This window comes from Bos indicus x Bos taurus, chromosome X, assembly GCF_003369695.1.
Source record: "Bos indicus x Bos taurus breed Angus x Brahman F1 hybrid chromosome X, Bos_hybrid_MaternalHap_v2.0, whole genome shotgun sequence".
Taxonomy (NCBI): Eukaryota; Metazoa; Chordata; class Mammalia; order Artiodactyla; family Bovidae; genus Bos; species Bos indicus x Bos taurus.
The window spans coordinates 125,343,502-125,362,120 of record NC_040105.1 but is presented as its reverse complement, the minus strand read 5'-3'; the positions used below and the strand labels follow the sequence as shown (position 1 = coordinate 125,362,120).

The following is an 18,619-nucleotide window of genomic DNA, read 5'->3' as shown; positions in this document are numbered from 1 at the left end:
CAACTTCATGGCCTTTGGAATAAGGCTGGCGTTTGAGAGCCCCACAAGCCATCTGGCCCCATTTTTCCACTCTGACCACCCACCCTCAGTTTGCCATTTTTAAAAAATTTTATATGAGATTATAGTTTTTTAAAAATATTTATTTTATTCGGCTGAACTGGGTCTTGGGGCTTCCCAGGTGGCTTAGTGATAAAGAGTCAGCCTGCCAATGCAGGAGACGTGGGTTCAATTCCTGGGTCGGGAAGATCACCTGTTGGAGGAAATAGCAACTCCAGTATTCTTGGCTCGGAAATTCCATGAACAGAGGAGCCTGGTGGGCTACAGTCCATGGGGTCACAAAAGAGTTGGACATGACTGAGTGACTAAACAACAAACAGCCAGGTCTTAGTTGCAGCATATGAAATCTAGTTCCCTGACGAGAGATCGAAGTCGGGCCCCCTGCATTTGGGAGGGTAGAGTCGTAACCATTGGACCACCGAGGAAAGTCCCTATATGAGAGAATAGTTGATGTACAATGTTGTGTTAGTTTCAGGTGTGCCAGAAAGTAAATCAGGTATGCGTACACATATATCCACTCTTTTAGATTCTTTTCCCATATATGTTAGAAAAGAGCATTGAGTAGAGTTTTCTGTGCTATACAGCAGGTCCTTGTTGGTTATATATTTTATATGTAGTAGTGTGTATTTGTTAATCGCAAACTCCTAATTAATCCCTCCCCACCTTTCCCGTTTGGTGACCATAAGTTTATTTTTGAAATCTGACCACTCTCACTTTGGGAGGGCTAAGCAGAATCCCCTCTTCCAGCAAGCCCCTGAAGACCACTCCCCCTCCCACTGCATATTCCTTATATTGGAAAAACAATGCAAAAATATTGGAGCCCACATATTTCATTCTACCATGTACTCTGATTAGTTTCTCCCCTGTCTCCTTTGTTCAACCAAAAGAGAAGGGATGGAGAACTGGTTATGTGTCTCCCTCCTTTATGTTTTTCCCATGGAGCTCGGAACAATAACCAGATACGCATTAAAATTAGACTTTATTTAGCATATTTAAGAAGAATATACCAAGGACAGATTAACAGCACCTATTTAAGAAACACAAACATTATTTAATAATATTTAGTTAAACCACAAACATCAATCTCTCTGCATTCCCCAAGCAGGAGTCCATTATTCCTGTCCAGCAAGAACATGCGCTGTAACCATTTTAGAAAGGATCCAATTGAAGTCAACCAATATATGAAACCTTGTCCTTGGGCAGAGTCTCTGAGACTCCTGATCTGTGTAACAGTATTGATGTATGAATTTGACTGGGGTGTGAAGGGGTTTCTCTTCTTGCTGGGGGGAGGAGGATTAAGTCCACCCATTTTGTGCACCTGAAGGTAAGTTGTGCCAGTGGGAACTTGGCCCCAGGATTGTAGTTTGGCAATCCTTTGAAAAGGCACTTTTAAATTGCAAATGCTTTTTGAAAAGGAAAAGGAAAAATTCAAATTCAAAATGCTAAAGAAAACTGTTTATTGACTGAATGCATTTTCCTCCTGCTTTCAGTCTCAAAAACAGCACATAAAATTTGGTATTAAAAGGCAGTTTTAGAAATTATTCAATATATATATAGCTTTTAGCTTTACTATTTTTATTCTTAAAATATAATGAACTCATCTCATAGTTCTCTTTTCTTGTCTGATGCAAATGCTGCTGCTATATGATTGTAATTCTCAAACATCTTAGCTGGGACTCCTGGAGGAGTCCCACTACTTCTTTATCTATTTACCCATCTAAGCTCTTCTCAGGCAATCAATCAAAGAAAAAAAAAAAACAGAGCAGCCTTTTTCTGGTTTGTGGTACTGCTCTGGGAGGGGAGAGATGGTCACAATATAGATCTGCTCAATGCAAACTGTCAGTTCACAGTCAGGTACTGGTTGGATCTTGAGAGTACATCATTCTTTCCATCCTGCTAACAGGATTCCAATAGCCTGTCCTGGGGTCTTTGCTTTGTAAGGATGAAAGGATTGTCTTTTTCATTTTGCATTCTATACAATGAATGGAAAACAGGCGTGCCAGTGCCAAGCGTGTCGTTGAACTGCCAGTGACAACTTCAGCCAAGATGATTAAGTTGCCATAATGACCAATTGTACGAGAATCAGTTCTCACCTGTCGTATACTGTACCAGGGATTTAAGAAATGAAAGGCACCACTTCCTGCCACTCCACCTTGGAGCCTCTTCTACATCCTGTAGTATACACTTTAAAAAGAAAACTTTAAACACAAATATACTATGTTCTACTTTGGAAACTGACCAAGGTGTGGGTCACAAATAGAATTGTGCATGCATTTGATTCACTAACTTTACATGGACGCACTACCCATTTTTGAGGGTGACACAATCTATAGACACGTACAGTCTAATATCTAGCACCTTATCTCCAAGAACACATATTTTATATACAGTAATAGCTTACATTTAGAAGAATTACTACAGAACGGAATACACCACTGAAACGGACAAAAATACCAAAAGTTTTAACATCAAAGTTGTAGCACAGATGAAGGGGTGGGGAATCCACTCAACTTTGAAGCACCAAACTGAAACCAATCTTGTTTTTGCGTGTATTTTAGAACAAGAGAGATCCAGGAAGGAATTCTCGGCCATAGCAAACCTCTTGTGAGTGTACAAGTTACTGTGTTTTCCCCTTGGTGTGTAGACGTTGAGACAGGTGAGCTTTGAGAGGCAGTGATGAAAATACTTGACAACTATTGGCAACCTTCACTGACCTTGAGGATTCTTACTCTACTTTTTAACAAAGAGCAATGAACTTTAGTTGTGAATTTTAGCTTTCCTAGTTCTTCCTTCAGTCAGCAGTGCTGCTTTTAGCAGAAGACTGCTGTAAGCAAGTTGGGCCTTTGCCTTAGAGGAAGAGATTGTAAGTAACTGGAAAGAATTTATGGCAAGGGTCTCTCTCCTTTTTTGACTTCTAAGCTATGATCTGTTGTTTGTGGCTCACTGCTTTTGTCTCCTCATGCCTCAGCTTGGAAGGGCTTTGAGAGGGGCCAGGAGCACCTGTCTGGCCCATAGAGAAGGAGAGACAGAGATAAGGACCGAGAGGGTTAAAAGCCATGACTGACCAGATTTTCTCTCCTTATCTTGGTGACTGGCTCACAGCCACCTGTTCCTTTAATCGTTTGTCTGCTCTAGAGGGAAAAGACATTTTGCTTAGAGCAGCCTCTCCTGACAGCACAAGGGTTTGTCTTAAAGAAGAATACAATAAAAAAGATATTATGAGGGGAAAACACTTTTTTGATTTTTTTTTTCCCTCAAAATCTGGGAGAGGGCAGTTATGAGAAAAAAAAAATTCAGTCCACAAGTTGACATTGGTACTCTCTTTGTTTGATCTTAACGACCTCTGAGGGTTTTATTTTGGAGCATTCAAATGACCAGATGATGCATAATATTTCTCTTCCAAATGGTATATTTCAGATAGTTTTAAGAGCATTTTGGCAAAGTCTAAAAAGAAAGTGTAGTTTAATCTTACATGTTACTCTTTAGGTAGTATGAAAAAATCTTTTGAAGTAACTTTACCTAGCTTAATTGGCTAATTATGTAGAAAATAAGGCAGTATCAGGCACCTTACAATTTTATAGGTAATTTTTCTACTGTTTTTCTTTTTTTGCTGAAATAATTGGATAGTATCTACAGAATTGAATGTGCTCCCTAAGATGTGTTGTAGTGGGTGTTTTTTGATAAGAAATGAGGTACCTACCCCCTCTATGATAAAATGGCAGTTTTCCTTACCTGCTGAATTTGAAGTAGATATCCCCTCATCTTTAAATTGGACTGGAGTTGGGGGAGGAGACAGAAAAATACCTTTAATTGCTGGTCCCTCTGTTTACTTCTGTTCTTCCCTGCTTCATGGGCCCCCGGGTCCCTGTGAACCTGTCAGCTCTGGGTGGGAAGGCGATGAATGGGGGTGAGTGAGCACACAGAGCTTCAAGAAGGGCCAGCACAGCAGGGGGAGGGGGTGAAGGCAGTGGGCATAATGGCAGGAGGTAGGCAGGGGGCCGGAAGTACACAGGACTTCCAAGCAGCTGGTATTTGTGGTGCCATAGAGAAGATGGACCCTTGCAATCATAAAAGTCACAGAAGCCTGGGGCTTGCTCCTTATTACTGCCTTCCCAAGCTTGTTGAAATTGGTGTGTTAGTCAAAGCACCTGCGACTCCTTGGCAAACTGGATGCTCTATTATTTTTAAATAAGGAAATCATTAAATTGGAAACCACATCATTTCAAAGTCTGGTTTGTCTGGCCCCTGGACTTTAATGGGATTTATACTGCATGTATGAAGTGGCCTTGGCAGAAGAACACCTCCTTTAAAAACATTTAGGGAAAGCTATTGCACACGAGGATCTGTGAGGCTAATGATGACTTCTGTGTGTGCTTTCAGATTTTCAAATGACAAAACAGTATGTGCAGTAAAACCTCATTAAGTTGATAGTGTTTTATTCAAAATAGCATACAATTTGAAGCAGTTGCTATCTCCGAGCTCACTAGAGGCCCTATTGTTCGTTAAGAAGATGTCAGCAAAGCAGAATGCTCTTAATTCAAAGGTCCTCTTTTCCCAGTCCCCTATTTTCAAAAGGTTTTCGACTTTGAAAAATCCAATTTGCTATGAGAATGGACAATGACTAAATTAGGGAAAAGAGGAACTTGAAAAAGGAAATTGGTGAGTGTTGGTGCCCTGGAGGATGTTGTGTGTGTTAAGTGAACTTACCACACTTGGACAGGTTCTGCTTCCATTTGGATTTGGGATTTTGGCAAACAATTTTCTCTGATACACTTTGAAGGGGTTGCGCTTTAAAAATAAAACAAGAAGTTCAGTTTCAACAAAATATTTGGAGACACTTATGTTTGAAAACCTGTTTCCTACCCAGGTAAGCATTTCTACTTAAAGGACAGGCTACCACTACGTCAAACTCCTTTGACCATGACTGATCTTCAAGGCAAAACCCCTCCCCCCATAGAAGGATTGGTCACATGGGCCATTTCTTCACCCAGAAATCCTTTGAGGACAGACTGATACAAGAGCTTGGCAATAAATTGGTATCATAAATTTATGACTGTTAATTCACATTTTGGTATAAAAATAAATGATTTACAAAGGTAAACTTTAGCCCCCATGTCTTGTCTGAATTACCACAAGTTCCAAATTACTGGGGTTGAAATCAATATGATTTTCATGGATATATCAAATTTATGAGTCAGCTCAATGCTATTTGGGACTATCCCCAAATTTATTTCCTAAATTCTGAACATGGCAATGTCAAATTCCATGCAGACTTATTCACAGCCCAAATACACTGACTGCTGTTTACCTCTTCCCCCTTGAGATGCTCATGCTGGAATCTGTCAGGAGGAAGAGATAAAATATAAGTGAGCTTGGCTTTTAAATGAAAGAAATTTCAGTTCTAATACAGACATGGTCATCACACAAGAATGAGACTAAACCCTGAATATGGCCGTCTTTATATACAGCACCTGATCAACCATTTTTTCCATGAAATACTCTTTCCTCTCCCTCTACCCATATTAACATTGGATTTCTGCCTGAACACTTGATCACAGAGTTGCTTTAATGTGATATTCAGGAGGATCAAAACACTGTCTTGACCATTTTTTGGTTCCATGTTATTTGGTCATGTCAATATGGTCTGTGCCCTCAGAAATACACAAGTATATACCCACTCAAAGTGATTTCAGGGTTTGGGATTTGAAATTTCTTCCTCTGTATTGACCCTAAGGATGATTTAGATATTGTAAAGGTTTTCCCAAAGTGATATACTTCGACAGAAATAATGAGGATAAGTCTGACCTGAATATTTCGATTTAGCATTGTTTGGAACAGGTCAGGTAATAGGCCAGGTATTGAAAAAGCATCCTCTCTGTTATTCCCAACTCTTATTTTTCTCTACCACATCTGTGGAGAGCTTACAGGTTTCAGAGATGGTCACAGGTAGAAAAGACTCATGGGTGTGCCTGGACGAAGGAAAACATTTATCCTGCCTTACTTTTGCCCCATGTGGAGATCATATGTGTTGTTTATGATCTCAGGGACACAAAAGACATTTCTAGTGGGCATATCTCTCTTGATTGGCAGTGTGAGTTTTGTAGGACAAGTGACTGGCAGAGGTGATTTGGAGGATTCTCATGAGCATCTCAATTCAATCACAAAGGGAAAATTGTAAAACAGTGGTGATTTCTGTCCCACTATTATTCAAATAGGAGACAGAAAATAGTTCAGTGTCAATAGACAATTTTCCATTTGCATAAAACAATTGTGGCCTCCGCCCATGCCCAAACCCAGGATTTTATAGAAAAGTCAACTGTTTAGCCCCACAGATGTGTGATTTTCCTATCTTCTCCCTTGGACTAGCTCCCCATTTCAAACATGCTCTATTATCTTCTTTCACTTTTCTGGATCCCTTTGGAGGATATAGAAACCTTCTTGGTCTTTTAACTACACAATGCCCTTAGTTTCTGTAATAGTCTTTGCACCAGATTGTGGGGGCTCTTCAGTCTAGAATTTGGCTAATACGTTGATCAGTCGTTCAGGTTCTGCTTCCTGGGCTCCGTGAATGACTTGGTCCATTGCTTTTCTTTCAGTTGAACATATGCTGGAGCCCTTCCCATGAGCTCACAAGTCCTTAAGTTCACCAGCATCATCTTCCTTTTCCCTCAGAGCAAAAACTGATACATGGTAGCTCTGGGGAGACAGACATAATACCAAGCACATGTCCAAATTGGATAGCCCTTGTTGCTTTAAGAAATTTAGAGCCTAATAACTTTTTTTTTCGGGGGGAGGGAGAGAAATTTCAGTCAGAATCCTCAAGTTTATTCTTTGAGGGGCACACTTTTTAGGGAAGACCCCAGTTCCTACCTCTTCCATATATGCATCTACCTTGTGGTGAGAGGGGCATGTGCAGAACCTTTGCCTGGAATGGTATGGGTTGGCATTAACGCGATTGTGGATGGTCCATTTAAGAGAAAGCTGCTCCTGTATTCTGTGAACAGTTCAAGGTTTACCTTAGAACCAACTTCAAGGCGAAGTGGCAGAATCATGAGAAGGGACGATCTTGCCTTCAGTTCCACCCTCGGTGCCGGCTTCGGTTCCGGGCAGGTCTGGGTGGCTGTTTTCTTTGGGGGGCTTCTCCTTGCAGAAAAACTTCTTCAGCATATCCTGGATCTCCTTCTTGATGGTCTTGTGCATGTAGCCATAGACGTAGGGGTGGATGCAGCACTGCAGGAAGAAAAGCCAGATAATTATGGTGATCACCCACTGGGGTACCTTGGTTTGGACATCCACCCACACGGCCAGGACTGCTAGAAAGCAGTAGGGCCCCAGGGACAGCACGTAGGAGAAGATGATGAGGAAGATCACTTTAGCAGCTTTGCATTGGTAGCACCTGGGCAGAGGGGGGTCACCATTGCTGTTTCGACGACTGACTGGGAGACTCTCTGGAATGTTCACCGCCTCGATGTCATCCTCGTTGAAATGGAGGTCATCCTCACCAAACTCTAGGTCATCTTCACCCAGGTCAATGTTGCACTGGGTGACCTCTAGGCGGCCCTTGTCTGCCTTCCTGCTGCTCTGAATTTTGGTGCTGCCTTTGGCCACCAAAGAGTTGCTTTCTCTGACCTCTTCACTGCCAGTGGCCTCCATGCTCCCCTCACCAGTCTCCACGCTCCCTTTTTTGGCCTTCTTGCTGCCCTCCATGGCTTCCTCGCTGTCCACCTTGGCCTTGACCTCACCTTCATCCTGGCCGTGGAACTCACTCTCACTCTGGAACTCATCCTTCTTGCCGCCCTCTTCGTTCTCATTCTCCACCCGGTCCTTGGCTCGCACTTCCAAGCTGTGGCTCTTGACGTTGTAGAGCAGCGCGTGCTGCCGGCGGGCAGCCCCGAACACCACAGAGTAGCAGGCAATCATGACAATCAGCGGGATGACGATGAAGGACACGACACTGACAATTGTGTAGCTGGGGCTGGCCCCCCAGATCATGGAGCAAAGGGCATTGCGCTCGTCGAAAGCAGCCTGGCCCCAGCCATAGAGTGGGGGCGTGCTCTGCAGGATGGCCACGATCCAGGTGCCGTAGAGGAGCAGGTAGCCCCGGCGTGGGGTCATCTTCGCCGGGTAGGAGAGAGGGTGGATGATGGACAGGTAGCGATCCACGGACACCACCACGATGGTGTTGACGCTGGCGAAGGCAAACAGATGAGTAAGGCTAACCAGGGCAGTGCAGAAATGGCTGTTGAGGGGCCAGAAGATGGGTACGGAGGTGGCCACCACCCAGGGGGCCACGAGCGAGATCTGCAGCAGGTCAGTGACGAGGAGGTTAAAGATGAAGCGGTTGGTCACCTGCAGCAGCTGAGGCTTGCGCTGCAGCACGAACGCCAGCACTATGTTGCCCACGAAGGAGGCGGTGAGGAAGATGAGCAGAACGCTCGAGCGAATGATGCCATGCGCCAGGCTGATGGGCATTTTGGAGAGGGGCATGCACGCGTGGCTGCTGTTGTTTTCGCGCGTGCTGTTGGTGCAGGTGGACGCCATGGCGGCAGGGGCAGGAGGGCGACAGGTGCGGGCGCCGGGCCGGCCCCGGCGGGCGGCGAAGGGGCGCACGGAACACACTCAGCGCCTAGGCTGGGGACGAAAGAAACACGCGGGCTGGGTTAGTCCCCCTGCTTGGGGCGCGGGGGTGGGGTGGGTACTTCCACGCTGGGCAGCAGCGCTGCAGGACCCCAGCCCCGGGGACCCCGTGCGCGTGCCCCCGTCTCTCCCCCGCGTCCGGGCAGTTTCTCTAAATCCTTCTCTTATTCTCTGGGTCTCTCTGCCTCTCCCTCTTTTGGGGGGTTTCCGAGACACCCCTCCCACAGCTGTCTCCAGCTGGCGCGTGCGCCTCCCACACTCTCTGGGGGTCTCGCAGTTTGGGTTTCTCCAGAAATCTCTCCCTGCGCTCTCCCGCTAGCGCATGCGCGTGCGCGCTCCATCCCTGCCTGTTTACGTGTGTACACTTGTCTTTTTCTCCCCAGAGTCTCTAATTAGCGCACTTTTCCTGTATCTCGTGTGTGTGTGTGTGTGTGTGTGTGTGTGTGCGTGTGCGTGCGCGCGTTACCGGTTTTCTCTGTCTCACCCTTGTCCCTCACTCTGGGGTCTGTCCCTATTTCTCAGACCCTTGCCAGCACGTGTGCGCTGTGTCTCTTCTGCCAGTCTGTCCTTCTCCTCTCACCTCCGTTTCTGTTACTCCCCTCTCGCCCTCCCACTCGCGGTCAGCTTCTCCGCCTCAGTTTCTCTCTGCTTTCGCCAGCGCACTTTCTCCGTGGCTGTGTGCGCGCGCGCGTCTCTGCGTCTCGTCGTCTTTCTCTGGGTCTTGTCCCTGTCTCGCCTTCCGTCTCTTTCTGATGCCCTCTCGTTTCTGTGTCTCTGCCAGTCACTGTCTCTGTCGCTTGCTAGTGCGTGCGCTTATGCGTCTTCCCCTGATGCTGTCTTGTCTCCCCACTTTTCTCCCACAGTCTATTTCCCTGACAATCTCCGTGGGTCCCCGGTGCACCTGTTCAGTATCACTCACTGAATGTGTGTCTCTGACCGTCTCCGCATCTCTCCAGCTCTCCTGTCACCGTGTCTCTCTCTCGGGTTCTGTCTCTCAGCGTCTCCCATCTCTCGCTGCTCTTGCTCTGAATTTCTCAGATCCTCTCCCCTCGGTGTCTCTCCCTGTTTCCCTCCTGCAGCTTCTGTCTTCCCTGCGCCTTAAGTTCTCTCCTTATCACTATCTGCCCGTGTCCCTCAGGATCTACTCCGTGTCTCCTGATTATCTCTGCCTCTGCGTTACTCAGACTCTTTCCAGCGTGTGCACTTAAAGGGAGTCAGCTTCTTTGTCTCTCACTCTCTTCTCTGGGACTTTCGCGAAACACTTTTTTTTTTTTTTGGTATGTTTGAGTGTGTGTGCAGTCTCTCTTACTATCCTTCTCCGATGATCTCTCACCTCGGTTTATCTCTGGCTGGATCTCTGTCTCTGATCCCTATCTCTCTGTCGACTTTATTTTACCATGGAAACCAGCTGCCGCCTTGGCCGCCGCGGGCTCTAGCGGATAAACCTCCTAGTTTCTCACAGCTCAGAAGCGGCTGGATGCAGGGGGGATGCCTACTGCGGATGCCCCCCGCCCCCCAATTCGGCATCCTGTCTGCATTCTCCAGCCCACCCGGCCTCGGCGGTGGCGGGTGGAGGGATGGGTGAGCTGGGGAGAGCCGGGGAAGAGGCGAAGGTGGTGGGGGAGAAGTCTGAGAGAGAGAGCGCCAAGAGATTGAGAGGCAGACAGAGAAAGAGAATAAGAAAACATCAAGAGACAGAGACAGAAAAAGATGAGAGACAGAATGAGAGCCACCCAGAGACAGAGAGAATGATAGAGAAAAGAGACCTAGAGTCAATGAATGAGCCAATTAGAGAGAGACAGAAGAAGGAGAGACAGGGCAAGAGACGGGGGAAACAGAGATAGAAAAAAATTAAAAAGAGACGATGGGAAGCAGAGAATGTGAGAAAGAATGAGAACACATCGAGACGATAGGGGCGGGGGACGAGGGAAAGTGCGAGTGAAAAAGCGAGGGCTAGGGACTGGCCGAGAAGGGGCCGCGCCGGGGGTTGGGGCGGGGGGGGGACTCCACGCGGGGCGTCTGGTGGACGCCCGCGGTGGACGGGGCGTCCGGGGCGCCAGAACATGGGGGTCCGGCTGGGCGCAGGGAGCAGGGCTGGGGCCGTTTACCTGTTGCTGCCGGAGGCGTCGCGCCGCGGGAGCTGCGTGCCAGTCCCTCGGGACGCGGTGCGCTCGACCGGGCGGCCTCCCGAGGCGCCGGCGGCCGCTAGCTGGAACCTGGCGGCGCGAGCCGCGAGAGCCGGGGCGCCCGAGCCCGCACGTCCGGCCGGCGCGGCGCGCTGCGAGCTCTAAGCGGCGGCGGGGGCGCGCGGCGTCTTAAGGCGGCGCGGGGCCCTCACCTTGCGGCGCCCCCCTCCCCCCGCGCCCGCCCGCGCCGCTGACGCACGAGGCCGCGGGCGTCCGGAGGAGCGGGCGGGCGGGGGGCACTGCGTCGGGCCGCTTAGCGCCGCTCACCCGGCATCAGCGCCCCGGGCGGTCCGAGCTCACTGGGGACTCAGACTGGGGAGCGTCACCGGGGCTGGTTTTCCTGCCGACTAGCCCCCCGGATTTCTGTCCAGGGCCAGGCCCGAGACTGGCACGCGTCTTCCGAAGAGAAGCAGAAAGCTAGCCGGGGCCTGGGGCCTCGACCTTGGAAGACCCTCCCCCCGCCTCACTCCCACCCTCCCTCAAGTATGAACCTCCCCGGGACTCTGAGAGGAAGTGACTCTGATATCACCGATTTGCCACAATTTGCTCTAGCTCCCAGCAAGAGCTAAAGAGCAGTTCCTTTCCTGTAGGCCTTGGGAGCATTTCCTCTAAGACGAGCTGCTCAATTATCCACTCTAGTATTTGACTGAAGTCTGTCTATAAGTCAGTCTCTTGGTTCACCCACCCCCAGGTACTGTGGGAAAACTGTTTACACAGAGAATACCCTCGAATCCTTACCCCAGCCCTGTGAGATGAGTGCTGCTATTATCTTCATTTTTATAGAGACAGAAGCAGAAGCCGAGCGAGATTACCTGACTTGCCAGAAATTCAAGTAAATGTACCTGTTTTGTTAACTAGGGGCTTTCCTAGTAGCTCAGTTGGTAAAGAACCCATCTGCAATGTGGGAGACCTGGGTTTGATCCCTGGGTTGGGAAGATCCCCTGGAGAAGGGAAAGGCTACCCACTCCAGTACTCTGGCCTGGAGAATTTCATGGACTGTATAGTCCATGGGGTCCCAAAGAGTGAGACATGACTGAGCGAGTTTCACTTCACTATTAACTAAGACTTTCTGGGTCTCTCCCAAACACATGCACATCGATTGTTTGCTCTTTACCAGGCCAGCAAACACCAGACTGTAACTCCCTCTGCCTCCCAGAAGAGAGTCGTGTCCAGGAAGGTGGCCCAGGAAGGTGGTCCAGACGAGGGGTTGTTTTCATCTGGTTTCCAAGGGATGATGAGCCTCCTTCTGGGCATGACAGACGGGGAGAATGTGTTCTAGAAGGAGATGCATGGGCAAAGAGGGCTGCAGCAGAGAGCTGGGTGCCAAGAGAGGCTGCAGCATGGTGAATGCCAGCAGGTGAGCCAGAAAAATGGAGTGGAGGCAAGTCCTCATGGCCCCTGAATGCCGGTTTGGACTTGATCCCAAGATCCGTGGAGGGCCGTTGAGGATATATTTTATTATGCACAGTTTCAAACATGCACAAATATGATGAGGATCATCATATAACTCCCTGTTGTTCTCACCATGCAATCTTAACAAGTATTTTGCCATTATTGTTCATTGATTTTTTTGAAGGTTTAATAAGTGAAAAAAATCAGAGTATAAAATTAGATACTATTTTTTGTTTTGATTGTGCCACAGCTGCTTGCGGGATCTTAGTTCCCTGACCAGGGATCAAACCTGTTCCCCCTGCAGTGGAAGTGTAGTGTCTTAAACACTTAAAAAGTGCCAGGGAAGTCTGCTAGATACTTTTGTTTAAAATGGCCTATATGTTTTTTATACATGAATTCAGAATATGAAGGTGGATGTGTTATAAGTTATCATCTAGTGTATGATAAGATTATATATTATTTAAAAACGATTTTCAGTTTTCATTGATGGTTTCTGTGCAGGGCCATGTGGGAAGAGTTCTGTTTTTCTAGGGTCTCCTAGAAGCAGATCTGGGGTTGGGAGTGGAGGGGGCAAGACTTTGAATGGGGAAAGAGCACAAAGAAGGCCGTGGCAGGAGACAAGACAGTCTCAACAGGTCACAACAAGGGGGCTGAGCATAGACCCCTAGACAAGCAAAATTGACAGTGGAGAGGGATAAGGACGGGGAGGTGCTGGGGAGGGTCCAGGATGATACAAGATTCTGAGTTGATTGATGGGATGGATGGAGATCCACCCCTCCCCGCACTGCACCCCATGCCTTTGGGTAGGGATACAAGGCAAGTGTAGAATCAGGCCTCAAGATGTTCTTTGGATTTCAAGTCCTATCATTTGGTGTAGATTTCTTGTCTTTTTTGGGGGATGGGAGCTAGGCCTGTTTTATCTTCTGAAGTTTGAATGGTATAACTGAGGTTGTTTTTCTTGGAGACAGTTTCCATGATAGTCACTCACAATTATTAATTCCCAGTCTCACACTGGCCATGGTGCAGAATCCTGGGTGGCATGAACTGTCATGTGGCAGTTCACTCAGACTCCATATTTTCAAATCACTTAGGAGACTGTCAAGCTGGGAGAAATGACCAAAGACAAAGGCTAGTCTAGTCTGTCCTGCTCTTTCTTCTTTTTCACTGTGGTCCTGAGATTTTTCCTGGACTGCTGGGATCCAGCAGGGCACAGGGAGAAAACCTCTCGGTACATGTCAGAAGTAAGTGCCTCAGAGAGGTGGGCTCATGGAATCAGCAGCTACACCCCTTGGTGCCAAGGGACATGATGGGAGAGCTTGAGTGCGATGAGGCCTCTGCACCCAAAGTCAGTCTGCCTGCAGGAGACAGTGCAAAAGGTGGGGAAGCCCTGAGGAAGAAATGTAAGCCACTTTTCTGTACAGGGAGTTGTTTGAGGTTTATTAATCCTCAGGTGTCTGTTTCTCCGTTTTTTCCCTCCAGGCGGGAGCAGAGTTGGTGTCCTTGAATTTCAAAGGCATGCAAGTATCAGCATCCCAACTCGAGGTATGTGGGGGGCCTTGGGGAATGTGGATCTGGCTTCAGGCCCTGCAGGGTCTGATTCCGATGGCCTTGGGAGAGCCCTTCGACTGACAAGCTTTGTTAGATTCTGTGGAGGTTCTTTGGGATGAGACAGGGAGAGTCTGGGATAATGGCACCAGAAGTCACCTTAGCAGCAGAGGTAAGATCAGGCTAGTGGTGTTATTGAAGCAGAACTGGAGGGCAGGAAGCTGCTAGAAAGCCTCTAGGGCCTGATGACAACCACAAGTTGCAACACCAGCCAGCAGTGTGCCAGCCCGGTCTTCCCAGACTTGTTCACCTCATCAGACTGCCCCGACGCATGTACCAACTGCCAGGTGAGGGAAGTCAGAGGCCCAGGACCCAGTCAGGTATTGGTTCCAGTAACAGTGGGAGTGCAGGAGTCCTTCAGCACCTACCACATGCCACACTGTATGTATGCTTGCTTTATCCTATTTAATCCTCGAGGGGACTCTGCACGTTAGAGATTAATACAGTATTTTTAGAATCCAAGACATCATATACTATTAGGAATAAAAAACTGCAAATTTAACCTTCACACCCCTGCTGGCAATATGCATCTTGATTTCAAAGATGCTAAAATGAGAAGAGAAATGAGCGTTAGAATCAATATATGCCAGTACCCTCCTAGTCCTTACAGAGAGGTTAAGTAACTTTACCCAAGGTCACACAGCAAGTAAGTATTGGAGCTGAGATGTAAAACCTGTTCTGACTCCAAAGCAGGAGCGTATCCTAGGCTGCTTCTTGGAAGAGTCAAGAGGCAGGACAGAAAGAAAAGCTCCCAGAGACCAAGCCCAGAAAGAGTTTTTGAATCCAGATGAATAGCTAAAATTGTGGTAAGACAAATGCAGTTGCAGTGATAATGGCTTCTTTCTGTAGGATACATGGTTCCCATAGGTGGTGAAATGACTAAATTAGCCGATCTAAATTCTAAGTCACACTCCTTCCTGCATAGTGAGTTCATAATAAGTCAATGGGGAAAAATATGTGGTTTTGTTCTGGAGTGCCTACCCGTGGGGGTATTTTAAGTTTTTCAGTGTTATGAGCTGCTCTGGTATTCACTTTAGGCCAACCCTAGGGATTGTGATTGCAAAAATCACATGAAATTAAATACCCTCTGGGTGTGAGCTAATTTTTCCCACTCAGTGGGCTTGGGCAGGACAGAAGGTCTAGATTTCCAAGCTGTATCTATCCAAATAAAATGGTTTGGAAGAAAAAATCAGCAGAAAATAACCAGATGGAATACAAATAAAGAGCAGGAGACCTGATTTTTAGTCCTAATTCTGTGGCTAGAATTAGGTGTGTGACTCTGGGAAGATACCCTCCCCTCTCTGATCTCAGTTCTGTTAGTCCACCAAATGAAGTGGGGGTAGTGTTAGGTAATCTCCAAGGGTCCTGTCAGGTTTTGACTGATTCCATCTATTTTATATCTTGATGTTATTAAAAATCCCCAAACTAATCCACCTCAACTATTTTAAAACCTGAAAACTGGACCTCTGCCTCTGGTCATGGACGAGTAACAGGGGATGGATTTATCCTTCCTTCTTAACTAACTAAAGAAGTGGGCAAAATATATGAAATAATGGTTGTCCCACATTGGACAATAGGATGTGCAGGACAGTGATTGTCAAGGAAGGGAAACAAATGAGGTGAGCCCTACGATTGCCCCAGTTTACCACCTAGACAGAGTTTACCAGCTCGGAACCCAGGATGAACCTAGAAGTCTGCCCAAGCTGAGAAGACAGAGGTCAGAATTCAGGGGGGTAGATAAGGGTGGCTAGAATTTGCAAGGGATGTTTCATAGAGGAGCTTCCCAGAGAGAGAGCTCTGGAGACCTGACTCCAAAAGGGTAGGTGGAGTGATTTCTAGAGCTCACATAGGACTGGGAATAGCTCAGTTTCCCGACAGCCAGAGAGAAGAAACTCGAAATATTCAGGGCATTAGACTGAGTACTCAAAGAAGATTACCTCAGCAGTGGAGCCAAGTTAACCTTGGTGTAAAGTTTGTTCTGGTTCCATGTAGCAAAGCTTAAAAGCAAGCTTTAAAAGACTTGAACTGTTTTCAAGTATCTTGACTGCAACTTAAAGCAAGGCTCAGAAATATTTAAAGGAGTACAAAATTCTCTAGCATACCAGAAGGTAAAATTTGCAAAGTCTGAAATCTAATAAAATATTATAAGGCATGCAAAATAGGAAAATACACAACCCATAATAAGAAGAAAAATCCTTAAATAGAAATAGACATGAATGATGAAATTGGGCAAAAAAAAGTAAAGTGACTTGAAACATGTATTTTGTATGTTTAAGAAGGTAGAGGAAAGTGTAGGTATGTCAAGGAGAGACAGAGAAGATAGAAAATAGACTTAAATCTTACTTCTGGTGATGAAGAATATAATGTCTGAGATAAAAATACAAAGATGACATTATTAGCACATTAGATACTGCAGCAGAAAAGTTTAGTGAACTTGAAGACATAGAAATAGAAACTGTCCAAAATGAAGAGAAAAAATATAAGTAGAGAAACAGTGAGCTGTGGGACAATTTCAAGTAGCCTAATATAAGTGTAAGTGGAGCCCCAGAAGAAGTTAGGAAGACAGAAGTGTTATTTGAAGAGATAATCACCGAAACTTTCCCAAAGGTAATAAAAATTATAAACCCACAGATCTAAGAACCTCAGCAAAACTCAAGCACAGGAAACATGAAAATCATACCAAGACACATCACAATACTTTCTGTTTCTCCATAAATCCTTGCCATATAATTGGCAAGGATATTTGGAGAAACTATAACTTTCATACACTGCTTTTGGAATGTAAAATAAAACAGCCACATTGATAAAGTTTGGCTGGTTTAAAAAAGTTTAATATACACTGAACATACGACTTAGCTTTTCCATTCCTAAAAGAAACGAAAGCATTTGTCCATGTAAAGATGTACATGAATGTTTATAGAACCTTTATTTGTAAGATACAAACTGGAAACAACTTCAGTGTCTATTAACAGGTGAATGGTATATTCACACGTTGTGGTTAAGAAAATATTCTAAAATTGAGTGTGGTGATGGCTACTTACCCGAAAAGAGAACAAAGTGTTGCTATATACACCAGCATGGCTGAATCTCACAATAATTATGCTGAGCGAAAGAAGCCACTCAAAGAGAATACATACTATATAGATTCCTTACTATGTAAAATTCCAGAAATTCAAACTAAGTGACATAAAGCAGATCAGTGGTTGTGTTGAGATGGGGGAAGAGAGAGGGAAGGGTATGAAGAATCTTTTAGAGATAACATATATGTTCTCTATCTTGATGGTGGTGTTGATGGTTCGTGGTGTATTCCTATCTCAAAACTCATCAAATTGTACTGTTTAGATTTTTGCAGTTGAATCTACATGTATTATACCTAAATAAAACTGTATGTAAAAATAAGTCCCCAGGGGAAAAAAACCCAAAGCGAATGGTTTGGGTGTCCAGGATCCCACCTCCAGCATTAGAATACTCACCTTTCTCTGAGGGAATCATCAGGCCTCCCAGCACCACGTCCTGGCTCTCATCAGCATACCCTTGTGTTTGAGTAATCAGTGTTCTCGCCCCTCTGTCCCTCTGTGATGGGAACACGATGTGAGCTCTTTCCAAATGCTTGCAGAATTGTGTACATCCCCTCATGGCAGTTTAGCAGCTCTCATTTACTGAGGATTTAACAGTGTACCTAGCACTTGACTTCTCCCAGCTCATTTAATGAACACTGTGCTATCATTTACCTCATTTTATATATGGGGAACCAAAGGCTTAGACAGAAGCTGTGGCTTACTCAGAGTCACTCAGAAACAGGCAGGGCTCGAATGTGAATTTAGGACTGACTCTGAATTTATAGTCCAGATGCTTAGCAGAGACACGATTTTGCTTCCCTATCCTAAGCAATTTTTAAAAATGTGTTATCACTCATACATGAGGAACTTTATACACCTTATCTCATGTGATTCTCCAACAATCTTGTGAGGTGGGTATTGTTAATATTCCTTATTTTATAGATGAGAAAACTGAAGCTCAGAGAATCTAAATAATTTGCTCTAAGCCACCCCAATAGCATATGGGTAACTACAGAGCCCACTCTCCATAGCTGCTTAGCTTACTGTCATCCTCAGGGCCAGAAAGATTTAAATCCTCTCATCTTTGGAACCATACTAAACTCTTCTTGAATCAAGTTGTTTAAAGGCTCTAGAGTTTCACAGCCTAACTTTGGTGCCGCGTCAGGTGCCAGGAACACTGAAATGGCCTGCTCTGTTTTATGACACGTGAGTGGAGGACTTGGGTGGTTAAAACTGATGTATGGTTGCTGAGTATTGGATATTCAAAGTACCAAACACTTCAAATCTCCCATGTCTCTGCATGAAATGTTAGGGTCTGTGGAGTTTTCAAATGCAAATTTATATTTTGCTTTTCATTGAATTAAGACTTGGAAATTTGATGGAAAAAACCAGAGTTTGATGGTGGTTAAGAATCAGAAGGGAGCCACAGAGCCTGTGGGTCAGCTAGAGAGAGAGTTGGTTCATCGAGTATGTTCTGGTGCATTCCTTGAACTGTTAGTATTGCTTGTTGGCTGTAGAGATGTGGCCAAAGTGCCTCAAAATGGAGTTGACAGAAAGTAGGATTATGTTTCCACATTTAGGAAAATATTTCTGCCATGCTCAGATATCAGCATTAGAGGGGGAGAAAGCAACCTCTTCAAATCAAACTGTAATGACCATATAATTTTTAGAGCTTTGGCCCAG

General features: G+C 45.8%; 1 protein-coding gene across 4 annotated transcripts; it reads right to left on the bottom strand.

Annotated features, from left to right (window-relative positions):
- Positions 1-1,017: 1,017 nt before the first annotated feature.
- Positions 1,018-10,938, bottom strand: GPR101 (G protein-coupled receptor 101). 4 transcript variants are annotated; one of them, XM_027534487.1, is made up of 4 exons: positions 10,803-10,938; positions 7,074-8,688; positions 5,366-5,396; positions 1,018-4,845 (listed from the first exon to the last, which is right to left on the bottom strand). In XM_027534487.1, exon 2 carries the CDS (start codon positions 8,596-8,598, stop codon positions 7,087-7,089), a length of 1,512 nt encoding a protein of 503 aa, XP_027390288.1. In that variant the 5' UTR covers positions 8,599-8,688; positions 10,803-10,938; the 3' UTR covers positions 1,018-4,845; positions 5,366-5,396; positions 7,074-7,086. The 4 variants fall into 4 exon arrangements, 3 of the variants coding, with proteins under 3 accessions (XP_027390288.1, XP_027390287.1, XP_027390286.1); XR_003509722.1 differs by having other exon boundaries at positions 1,018-3,939; positions 4,765-8,688; XM_027534486.1 differs by having other exon boundaries at positions 1,018-5,396.
- Positions 10,939-18,619: the final 7,681 nt, after the last annotated feature.

Excerpts from the sequence above, each read along its gene's own strand:
- GPR101 (XM_027534485.1), bottom strand. The coding sequence starts at position 8,598 with ATGGCGTCCACCTGCACCAACAGCACGCGCGAAAACAACAGCAGCCAC.